The sequence below is a fragment of the Leopardus geoffroyi genome, chromosome D3 (genome assembly GCF_018350155.1).
Source record: "Leopardus geoffroyi isolate Oge1 chromosome D3, O.geoffroyi_Oge1_pat1.0, whole genome shotgun sequence".
In the NCBI taxonomy this organism is placed as follows: domain Eukaryota; kingdom Metazoa; phylum Chordata; class Mammalia; order Carnivora; family Felidae; genus Leopardus; species Leopardus geoffroyi.
Window position 1 is genome coordinate 537,985 of NC_059339.1, and position 12,035 is coordinate 550,019.

General features: G+C 57.1%; 1 protein-coding gene across 2 annotated transcripts in view; it reads left to right on the plus strand.

Moving 5' to 3' along the window:
- Nucleotides 1-3,093: 3,093 nt before the first annotated feature.
- ANKLE2 (ankyrin repeat and LEM domain containing 2) overlaps nucleotides 3,094-12,035 on the plus strand; it is a 28,426-nt gene continuing 19,484 nt past the window's right edge. Inside the window, exon 1 of one of the 2 annotated variants that reach the window (XM_045457800.1) lies at nucleotides 3,094-3,258. Coding sequence is in view for 1 of the 2 variants with exons in the window: in XM_045457799.1 (XP_045313755.1) it covers nucleotides 4,098-4,284 (187 nt within the window). In the remaining variant the exon portion in view is untranslated. Of the gene's footprint in view, nucleotides 3,259-4,049; nucleotides 4,285-12,035 lie in introns of those variants that run through there. The other variant, XM_045457799.1, reaches the window with a different exon arrangement.

The window sequence follows — 12,035 nt, forward strand, 5'->3', positions numbered from 1 at the left end:
TTTTCACATTTCATTGGGAGCCTTATTTAATCTACATATTTAGCCATATTTGGGAGGAAGTTTTATCTTGTGTTTTATAACCTGTGTTGAAATACTCGTCTTCAGAGAGCACCTCGCCGTCCTGGCTGTCCTGCCAGATTCACGTGGTGTGAGATCTCACTTGTGCCGCTTCGGACTCCAGAGCAGCATGCTCCCTGCGCCCTGCCCCCGGCAGCCCACACCGCATGCACCTGCTGCCTCATGAGTACAGGGAGGGAGGCGGCTGCCCTCGGGGCCGCGGGCACATCCCCGAGCTTGTCCCTGCACTGACTGGGCACTGCTGTCATGACAGTCTGCAGCTGGACCACAAATAATTCTCTGAATCTCAGCGTCGTGGCTCCAGTCTCCCCTCTTCCGTTCGCTAATTGTGATCAATGAGAGTAAGCCAGACACGGAAGTCTTTACTGACCAGCAGGAGAAAGTGTACAGAATGGAAGTGAACTGGTGATCACAGAATGTGGTTTTGCCGTGGGAGTTACGCATTTCGCAGACCCCACTCTACCAGCTTCCGTAACCAAGGGTCAGGTAATATGTGTGCTACACAGAGCTTAGGGGAAGCCTCCTGCCCACCTGCTTCTGTGGCCCTAACTTCCTGAAGTAGTGAGGATGTCCTGTTTTTTTCTCTACGGCAATCAGGAAAGGGCTGGTTCTGTGTCCCTGAACTTTTTTTCTTTTACCTATAAAGTTGCTAAACATTTGCAGGCACCGAACCGAACTGACACATCGATGGACTGACTTTTTTTTTTTTTTTTTTTTTTTTTTTTTCAACTTTTATTTATTTTTTTGGGACAGAGAGAGACAGAGCATGAACGGGGGGAGGGGCAGAGAGAGAGGGAGACACAGAATCGGAAACAGGCTCCAGGCTCTGAGCCATCAGCCCAGAGCCCGACGCGGGGCTCGAACTCACGGACCGCGAGATCGTGACCTGGCTGAAGTCGGGCGCTTAACCGACTGCGCCACCCAGGCGCCCCTCGATGGACTGACTTTTTAAGCACGCCGCGTCCTCTGTGGTCGTACAGCGGTGTCGAGGAGGGGCCTGGCTCGGCGGTGGCAGGTGAGCAGGGCCGGGTGCTGAGTGTGGGACCCAGGACTTCCTGCTGATGGGAAGCCTGGTGTTCAGGAATCACCAGATTATTCAGAAATCTCTCATGCAGATTATGTGGGAAATAGGATTATTTATGCCGCTACCGTCCAGTTTGATGGACAAATGCGAGAGCTCTTGGAAGAATCTCCAAGCCTTTCCTAGAGAAAGAATTCTCAGCAATCAGCAACTTGTGAAACCAGGAGCATTTACTGGAATCCCTCTTGCCTTTATGCATGTGCTCAGTTGACAACAGACATCGCAGATTCTGGTAAAAAGTATGCTTCAGCAGTGCCTTTTCCTAGAAACAACGGGAGATACTAAACTGTGTTGCTCTCCCCTTTTTCTTGCTGTTTGGTGTGGGGCAGGCCTTCTCACATCCCGGCCCCCCTCCCGAAGGGCTCAGGAGCAGCACAACGACATCCCTTGGGGACAGTGTACCTCCCCCGAGTTGAATGTGTGTGGACCAACCGCAGCACCGGGGCGGGAGGGCAGCAGCTCTGGGGAAGTACCTGGAGGTTCTCACCCACTCAGCCCTCCACGTGGCCTGGGAACTCCTGGAGGAAATGGTCTGCCGGCTTTGCACGTAGTCTGGGCCCGAACTCCACAGGGTGGGAGATAGAGGCTAGCTTATTAAGTACCTCACAGGATGCTTCATTTTGACTGTGAGCTTTAAATGTGCATGTTATATATGTATATAATATATATAATATACATAATTTTTTTTAATGTTTATATATTATTGAGAGACAGAGCATGAGCATGGGAGGGGCAGAGAGGGAGACGCAGAATCCGAAGCAGGCTCCAGGCTCTGAGCTTTCAGCACAGAGCCCGACACGGGGCTCGAACTCACGAACTGTGAGATCATGACCTGAGCTGAAGTCGGAGGCTCAACAGACTGAGCCACCCAAGCGCCCTCTACCTTTTTAAATGTACGCAAAATGTACACTAAAACACGGACAGATTTGGGCAACCATCCATCCGCCTGTGTGCACCTGTCATTATCGACCCAAGCAAGATGTGGAACATTTCCTTCACAGTAAAGGTTCTTTCATGTCCCTTCCCGGTTGACCACCCCACCCAGAGGCAACCACTGCCCTGAGTGACCACAAGCTTTGCTTGTTCTTGAGACCCCTACAAATGGAATTGTACTGTGTGGGGTCTTTGTGCTTAGCATGGTTTTCAGAATCATCCGTGTTATTGCTGAATGGTACAGCACCATAGGACTTTCAAATGACGGTTCCACAATTTGTGCATTCTCCCAGAGTTTATCCAGACACCTGGGCGTTTCCTGTTTGGGACTGCCACAAACATTGTGTGCCTGCCCGTCCCTCTTCATACCTAAGGCTGCACTACTGGGCCATAGAGCAGAGTTTGTCTGCTTATGAGAAACTGCCTGTTTTCCCCAGCGGTTAACTCATTTTACTCGTGCTAGCAGTGTAGGAGAATGCCAGAATTACGCCAGTCTCACCAAAATCAACCTTTCTGGTGGGTGTAAAGCAGTATCTCACTGTGGTTTCATCTGCAGTTCACTCACCCTCAAATTTACTGACTCTTTGGTGCCCAATCCACTTAAATTTGCTTTTACCAAAGATGTCAATTGTATTTCTTCAGGGTTTTAACATTAAAAAAAAAAAAAAAGTCTGAGTTACAAGGGCGAATGGGTGGTTCAGTCCTTAAGCATCCAACTCTTGATTTCGGCGGGAGCCCCACGTTGGCCTTTGCTGGTAGCTCGGAGCCGGCTTGAGATTCTCTCTCGCTGTCTCTCTGCCCCTCCCCTGCTTGCGTGCGCTCTCCCTCTCAAAAAATAAACTTCTAAATGTTACAGAAGAGTCACCCTTTTCATCGTACACGTCGGAGGGTTGTGACAAGCTTGACAAGCATAACGCTTCCATCAGCCCCTGCAGCCCTTCCCCCACCCCCGCCACTTTCTAGTCAACCCCTCCCCCCGCAGCCACCCCTGCTCGGCTCCAAGCCCCTCCGCGCCAACGTGGAAGGAATGGGAGCACGCAGCCTGGGGCCTGACTAGACGAGAGCGGCGGGCACCTCCTCCTCGGGGAAGCCCTCCGCGCCCCAGGACTAGGGCCGGGAGGAAACAGATTCACTCAGGCCACGGGAATACAACGCCGGCCGGCCAGGTAAGGCCAGCTTCACGGGCGGCAGGAAGCAGTTCTCCCGCGCACACGCGGCAGCTGCCCGGTCGCCCGCTTTGTCTGGCGCGGAGAACGTGGTTCTCTAAAAGCCCAGGCGGTCACAGATGCCGTTTCAAAGCGGGTCCAGGAGAACAAAATGCCGACTCCGGCCTGGAGAAGCTTGGTCGCTCCGATCCCGCGAGCAGCCCCGTTCCCGCTGGGGTCGCGCGGAGCTAGCGCGCTCGCGGGGGCACCGCCGGCCAACGCCCCAGGCCCCGGCTCGCCCCCGCCCTGGCTCGCGCGCAGGACCTCAGGCCGCCCCAGGGGTCGCCAGGACCCGCCCGGCCGCCCCCGGCCCCCGACCCCCGGCGTCCAGATCCCACCGCCCCCTCCGCCCCCGGACCTCCGCCCGCCTTCCGGGCCCCCCTCGGGCCCCTGCCCCTCCCCCCCCCCCGCCCGTCCCGCGAGCCCCCGCCCTCCCGCCCTCCCCTCTCCCCAGCCGGTCCCGGGATTCCCCCTTTCGCCGAGCGCCGCCGCCGAGGACGCCGTTCGCCTCAGGACCTCGCGACCCGAGCTGCCTACGCTACTGCCTGACGGCGCGCTCGGCAGCCCCTTGCCCCCAGGGACCGGGGCCGCGGCCTCGCTCCCTTGCCGGGCTACGCGGCGCGGCGGGCGAGCGCCCCGGCCCCCGCGTGCAGTCCCGGCTCCGCCCCGACCACCCCTGGGTGCGGCGCCGTCAGGCAGTAGCGCGGGCAGCTCGGGTCGCGGGGTCCTGAGGCGGGCGGCCTCCCCGGCGGCGGCGACCGGGCGGCGGCGGCGGCGGCGGCGGCGGCCGGGCGGCGGCGATGCTGTGGACGCGGCTGGCGGCGGCCGAGTGGGCGGCGCTGGTCTGGGAGCTGCTGGGGGCGTCCGTGCTGCTGATCGCGGTGCGCTGGCTGGTGCGGCGGCTGGATAAGCGGCCGCAGGGCCCGGGCCGGAGCGGGCCTCCAGCCCCGCCGCCCGGCGCGGCCGCGAACTCGGCCCTAGACCCAGGTGAGGCCTGGGCCTGAGCGCCACCCCCCCTCCCCGCGCCCCGCTCTCTGGCCTGGGTCCCCTCCCCTCGCCCGGCCTGGGTCCCTTTCACTCCTCAGGCCTGTGTCTCCTCCCCTCGCCCGGCCTGGCTCCCCTCAGCTTGGTGGCCTGTGTCCCCTCAGCTTGGTGGCCTGTGTCCCCTCCCCTCGCCCGGCCTGGCTCCCCTCAGCTTGGTGGCCTGGGTCCCCTCCCCTCGCCTGACCCGGGTCCCCTCAGCTTGGTGGCCTGGGTCCCCTCCCCTCGCCCGGCCTGGGTCCCCTCAGCTTGGTGGCCTGGGTCCCCTCCCCTCGCCCGGCCTGGGTCCCCTCAGCTTGGTGGCCTGGGTCTCCTCCCCTCGCCCGGCCTGGGTCCCCTCAGCTTGGTGGCCTGGGTCCCCTCCCCTCGCCCGACCCGGGTCCCCTCAGCTTGGTGGCCTGTGTCCCCTCAGCTTGGTGGCCTGGGTCCCCTCCCCTCGCCCGGCCTGGGTCCCCTCAGCTTGGTGGCCTGGGTCCCCTCCCCTCGCCTGACCCGGGTCCCCTCAGCTTGGTGGCCTGGGTCCCCTCAGCTTGGTGGCCTGGGTCCCCTCCCCTCGCCCGGCCTGGGTCCCCTCAGCTTGGTGGCCTGGGTCTCCTCCCCTCGCCCGGCCTGGGTCCCCTCAGCTTGGTGGCCTGGGTCCCCTCCCCTCGCCTGACCCGGGTCCCCTCAGCTTGGTGGCCTGTGTCCCCTCAGCTTGGTGGCCTGGGTCCCCTCCCCTCGCCCGGCCTTGGTCCCCTCAGCTTGGTGGCCTGTGTCACCTCCCCTTGTCCGGCTTGGGTCCCTTCCTCTTGCCTGGCCTGGGTCCCCTCTCTTCTCCCAACCCAGGTCCCCTCAGATTGGTAGCCTGTGTCCCCTCCCCTCGCCCGGCCTGGCTCCCCTCAGCTTGGTGGCCTGGGTCCCCTCCCCTCGCCCGGCCTGGGTCCCCTCAGCTTGGTGGCCTGGGTCCCCTCCCCTCGCCCGGCCTGGGTCCCCTCAGCTTGGTGGCCTGGGTCTCCTCCCCTCGCCCGGCCTGGGTCCCCTCAGCTTGGTGGCCTGGGTCCCCTCCCCTCGCCCGGCCTGGGTCCCCTCAGCTTGGTGGCCTGGGTCTCCTCCCCTCGCCCGGCCTGGGTCCCCTCAGCTTGGTGGCCTGGGTCCCCTCAGCTTGGTGGCCTGGGTCCCCTCCCCTCGCCCGGCCTGGGTCCCCTCAGCTTGGTGGCCTGGGTCTCCTCCCCTCGCCCGGCCTGGGTCCCCTCAGCTTGGTGGCCTGGGTCCCCTCCCCTCGCCTGACCCGGGTCCCCTCAGCTTGGTGGCCTGTGTCCCCTCAGCTTGGTGGCCTGGGTCCCCTCCCCTCGCCCGGCCTTGGTCCCCTCAGCTTGGTGGCCTGTGTCACCTCCCCTTGTCCGGCTTGGGTCCCTTCCTCTTGCCTGGCCTGGGTCCCCTCTCTTCTCCCAACCCAGGTCCCCTCAGATTGGTAGCCTGTGTCCCCTCCCCTCGCCCGGCCTGGCTCCCCTCAGCTTGGTGGCCTGGGTCCCCTCCCCTCGCCCGGCCTGGGTCCCCTCAGCTTGGTGGCCTGGGTCCCCTCCCCTCGCCCGGCCTGGGTCCCCTCAGCTTGGTGGCCTGGGTCTCCTCCCCTCGCCCGGCCTGGGTCCCCTCAGCTTGGTGGCCTGGGTCCCCTCCCCTCGCCCGGCCTGGGTCCCCTCAGCTTGGTGGCCTGGGTCTCCTCCCCTCGCCCGGCCTGGGTCCCCTCAGCTTGGTGGCCTGGGTCCCCTCCCCTCGCCCGACCCGGGTCCCCTCAGCTTGGTGGCCTGTGTCCCCTCAGCTTGGTGGCCTGGGTCCCCTCCCCTCGCCCGGCCTGGGTCCCCTCAGCTTGGTGGCCTGGGTCCCCTCCCCTCGCCTGACCCGGGTCCCCTCGGCTTGGTGGCCTAGGTCCCCTCCCCTCGCCCGGCCTGGGTCCCCTCAGCTTGGTGGCCTGGGTCCCCTCCCCTCGCCCGGCCTGGGTCCCCTCAGCTTGGTGGCCTGGGTCTCCTCCCCTCGCCCGGCCTGGGTCCCCTCAGCTTGGTGGCCTGGGTCCCCTCCCCTCGCCCGACCCGGGTCCCCTCAGCTTGGTGGCCTGTGTCCCCTCAGCTTGGTGGCCTGGGTCCCCTCCCCTCGCCCGGCCTGGGTCCCCTCAGCTTGGTGGCCTTTGTCCCCTCCCCTTGCCAGGCTTGGGTCCCCTTCACTCCTCAGGCCTGGGTCCCCTCCCCTCGCCCGGCCCGGGTCCCCTCAGCTTGGTGGCCTGTGTCCCCTCACCTGCCCTGTGTCCCCTTAGCTTGGTGGCCTGTGTCCCCTCCCCTTGCCCAGCTTGGGTCCCCTTTACTCCTCAGGCCTGTGTCCCCTCCCCTCGCCCGGCCTGGGTACCCTCCACTCCCAGGGCCTCAACTCTGTCCTGGGGCAGGGCTCTGCCCCCTCCCCTGGCGGGCCCGAGTCTGGTGTTTTGGGCGAAGGCCTGGAGTGAGCCCCGGGGGCTTCACACGCACACGATAGGGAAGCGGGGAGCCGCGGGAGTGGCGCCCCTGTCTCCGGGCAGTCTTCATCCGCTTGGCTCCTTCGTTTGGCCGAGTTCTTCTCCGGGCCCTGCGGTCTGTGGTCCTCTCCCTCGCGGCCTCGCTCTGCCGTGCCACAGTGGTGGGCTTCCCAGGCCGTGTGCGCCTTCAGGCGTTAGGGACCCTGCTTCTTCACCCTGAGTTCACCCTCTCGCCAGAAAGTTGGGTTTCTTTTTGGAGAATCAGCGGTCGTTCCTTAAGTACTCTGATAGGAGGATGGCGTTTAATTAGCAGAAAGTAAAGTTAATGACCGCGTCTCGGGATCTCAGGGCTAACCGTCAGGGTCCGTACGGATGGCTTCCTTCTGGTGTCCTGGCCCTGCAGCTGAGCAGACGGGCCCCGGGAAGGCCCGCCGGTGGTTGCGGGCACGCGGCTGGGAGGCTGGGGCCGGCTGGGATCGTAGGCCTGCTGACACCCGGTCCGCTTCCCCTCCGTCCTTGGGTTGCTTCCCTTTCCTCGCCTCCCGGAGAGAGTTTTAGCCGGTGTGTTGAGAAAAGAGCACGCTGATTTGTCCGGTCACACCGCCAGCCCTCTGCCAAGTAGCCGCACGACGCCGAGACTGCACACCGCCTGCGTGCTGAAGCTAAATGATGTGTGGGGCCACGAGGTCAGGGTTGGGAGCGCCCCCCCCTTTTTTTTTAAGATTATTTGTTTGTTTTTGAGAGAGAGAGGTACTTGTATTCTCTCACGAGCAGGGGAAGGGCAGAGAGAGGGGGAGAGAGAATCCCAAGCAGGCTCCATACTGTCCACGCAGAGCCCGACACAGGGCTGGATCCCAGCAACCCGTTAGATCATGACCTGAGCCAAAATCAACAGTTGGACGCTCAACCGACTGCGCCACCCAGGTGTCCCTGAAGTCATTTTTTAGGCTTATGAAAAATTACAAAACTAGTATGAAGCAAACGTATGTGCGAGAAGATGCTCAACGTCGCCAGCCAGTGGTGAAATACAGATTAAACCTCCAACGAGATACTGCACCTGTTAAAATGACTAAAATGAAAGTAGCCGGTACTGCAAGCTGCTGGTGGAAATGCTGAGAAACTGGGTCTCTCATTTACTGCTGGTGGAAATGTTACAGGGGCATCCACTCTGAAATCAATTTGGCAGTTTCTCAAAAACGCAACTGCGCACTGTATTTTTGGGCATTTATCCTAGAGACATGAAAACATTTTTACACAAAAACCCGTATGTGAGTGCTTATAACTACTGGTAGTTTCCAAGAACTGGAAAAAGCCCAAATGTTTCTCGAGGGACAAAAGGGTAATAAGACTGGCGTGTTCACACCACGGAATGTTGCTCAGCAGTGAGAAGGAAGGAGGTGGTTGGCGGTGTGTCTCAGGAGTATTGTGCTGATTGAAAAAAGCCAAGGAGGTTTAGAGGGTGTGATTCCATTTATCAGAATGTTCTTGAAAGATTACGGTGGAAGAGAACAAATTAGTGGTTGCCAGGGTCTGGGGACAGTGGAGGAGGTTGGGGGGGGGGGACAGTTCTGTGATCATGACTTTATCCACGTGATGGGTGGTGGTGGAAGCACGTACAAAGAAGAGCAGAGTCGTGCCGACGCTGGTGAGCTTAGCCGGTGTCACTTCCCTGATTTGGGTGCGGCACTGTCACCAGCGATGGGTCCCCAGGAACTTCCCGTACTATTGTTTGTGTTTATAGTTTTTTTCCAAATAAAAAGTTAAATCTATGCCATTCGTTTGGATTCCCTGATGTTAGTAGCTTACGTAATCACTAGGAGTAGGACAGCCTGGGAGTGTTCATTCAGCTCGCAGACCTGACTGGGTTTCCTGTACCGTCATCTTTGTCTCTCTGTCAGTCAGGGTTTGGCCGATACTTTGGATTCCAGCCCGAGGGTCGGCAAACCGCATCTCGCCAGCCAAATCCAGCCCCCGCCTGGTTTTTCAGTCTTGCTGGATCTGTAGCTGTTTTTGAGTGTTCGAGAGACCTTCTCGCTCACAGGTCTCACCCTTAGTCTGTGGCCCTTTGTAGATGTCTGCTGACCCCATTCTAGCCTCCTTGCTTGTAACTCCCTTCTGTCAGTGAGGAACTGGACTCTCCTTAGCCATGGTGTATCCAGGTGCGTGCCGACCCCTCAGGCTGCTGTAAAGGAGCTTCAGGATCGTGGACCTGTAGAATGTAGTCACTGGGTTGGTTCACCACCTCTCCTTGTGCTTCTGTTGTCCGCTTGGAAGGTCTTTCTCCATCTTTTTGTTTATTTACTTATTTTTTAGTCTGTGACTCACAAATGTGTTTCTTTTATTCTTTTTCTTTTTCTTTTTCTTTTTTTTTTTTTTAACATTCATTTTTGAAAGACAGAGAGAGACAGAGCACAAGCCGGGGAGGGGCAGAGACAGAGGGAGACACAGAATCCAAAGCAGGCTCCAGGCTCTGAGCATCAGCACAGAGCCCGACACGGGGCTCAATCTCATGAACTGTGAGATCATGACCTGAGCCCAAGTCGGACACTCAACCTACTGAGCCTCCCCAGGCACCCCCCAAAAACGTGTTTCCAAAAGTCAGAACATAAGAGCGATGTTCAGAGATGTTTTTCTCCCCTGTGCTGGCCCTCTGTCCATTCTTCCTGTCCAGTTTCCATACTCCACTCCTACTGGGAGTTTCTGCTTTATTCTTTATTTGGTACAGGTGAGCAGGTATTCGTATACTGTATTACAGTGTGTATTAAACAGTGTATTAAAGCAGTGGTTTTGTTTTTATTCAGATTGACTTTCTAACATATTACATGTGCTACAAAATAATAAGCCTGTGTAACCTAATTACTAAAACTGATAGTTGTGGATTATTTGTCAGTGTCAAACCTAGCAGCACGGACTTTACATGTATTTTTTACCTCACTCTTACTGTAGCCTGAGGGGTAGAACTGTCATTATATCCATTTTATAGATGAGGAAACTGAGGCTTAGAGTTTACATAACTTGTCCAAGGTCACACAGTTAGTGCCGTGATGTGATGGAATTGTTCTGTTTAGGGCTTGCTTGGTTGCAAGGACAAACTAGCCCAGATCAGAAGGGTGGCTTTAGAGCAGAGACACAGGAATGGCATGAAGACTGGACTTTTCTAGGAATGGGTGTGGCCTCTCTGTTTATTTGGAGCGTCTGCCCCAGTTATCCCAACCCCTTGCATGTGACTTTGACCTACTTTGTGACATTCACATCAGTTTCCCATCACTGAGCCACCTCTGTTGCTCTTATATCGAGGTTTGTAGGGAATCACCTGGGCACCCCCCTAGGTGGAGTGGTCAGTAGGCCCTCCCCTTGAAGTTCTGTGGCAGATTTGGGGTCTGTGCGGTACACTCATTGTTTAAAAGGCCAGTATCCCCTTTGCCAATAAGTAATAACCAGTTTTGAAATCTTGGAGTTGGGTGGGGAGAGATGGTATTAAAAGTAAAAAAAAAAAACAAAAAACAATTCAATGTTTATTTATTTATTTATTAAAAAAAATTTTTTTTTAACGTTTATTTATTTTTGAGACAGAGAGAGAGAGACGGAGCATGAACGGGGGAGGGGCAGAGAGAGAGGGAGACACAGAATCGGAAGCAGGCTCCAGGCTCTTAGCCGTCAGCCCAGAGCCTGACGCGGGGCTCGAACTCACAGACCTCGAGATCATGACCTGAGCTGAAGTCGGACGCTTAACCGACTGAGCCACCCAGGCGCCCCACGTTTATTTATATTTGAGAGAGAGAGCATCCGAAGCACGCCTCAAGCTGTCAGCACAGAGCCCGACACGGGGCTTGAACCCACGAGTTGTGAGGTCATGACCTGAGCTGAAGTCAGATGCTCAACCAGCTGAGCCACCCAGGTGCCCCGGCATTAAAAGTTTTTTAAAAAAGAAATTCACAGAAAAGATGGGGTAATATAAGAACCCTTTGCTTATAGCTATCATCCTGCTACAACGGGTATTAATATTTTGTGAATCTTTTTTATCTCTCACTGCCTCCCTCCTTTGCTCTCCTGCTAGAATAATTTATTTTTTAATTTTTATGTATTTTTTATTGATTTATTCTGAGAGAGAGAGAGAGAGAGCAGGTGCACAAGCAGGGAAGGGGCAGAGAGAGGGTGAGACAGAATCCCAAGCAGGCTCCACACCATCAGAGCTTGATGCAGGGCCTGAACTTACAAACTGTGAGATCATGACCTGAGCCAAGGCCAAGATTGGATGCTTAGCCGACTGTGCCCCCCCCACGGGTCCTCCTGCTAGAGTGTTTTCAAGTCAATCCTGGGTGTCCCATCACTTCATTTGTAAACACCTCCTAAAACCCTCTACTCCTTGGTTTCATTTTGTATCAGTGTGTGCATTTCTCTTCATCTCCTCTAGGGGTTTCTCTCTTTTTACCGTCAGGTTCCACTTTAGGCTCACTGTCTTTGTGTTTGTTCCTTGTTATTCCTGGTTTATTATTGGCATTAGAGCCAGCATCTATGTGCTTGTGACTCCCACAACCAATTTTTCCCACTCTGAACTTCTTCTAAATCGAAACACCTGATCGGTAGGCGTTAGGATGTTTTTGATGCTCAGTGCGTAAGTCTCCACCTCTTCTAGTTCTAGTATTCTCTGCCTTGGGTCAGGTCACTCATAGGCACCTGGACCAGAAATCTGAGTGTCATCCTAGGCTGCCTGTAGGCCCACACACCCCTCCCCATGCCTCTGATCCATCCGTCCTTCACACCTCCAGTTTTTCTCACCTAAGTGCTTGTTTCCAGCCCCATTACAACGCTAGTCTGTACCCCAATATTTCTTCCTTCTCCCCAATTCTTGCTGACCGCACTTAAACCTGCGACCTGCTCTTTCTCTGAAGGTGTGGATTAGAGCTCCTGCTCCAATTCAGATGCACTCGCTGAGTGGCTGTGTCACTCGAACAAGTGACTGAGTGTCTCTGTGATCCAGGTTCTTCATCTGTAAAGTGGAGTGAACAGTGGTGAGACCTGCCACACAGAGAAATCATGCTGGTTAAATACTTTGTGTAGTGCGCTTACACCGGAGCCAGGCACGTGGAAAGCGCCCCCCAAAACCTTAAACATTAACTACTTAATATTAGCAAAGTGACTGCCAGAGCCATCTCTGTGGCTCCTCTGGTTAAATCTTTGTATAATTTCCTTTACTTATGGAATGAAGTGCACA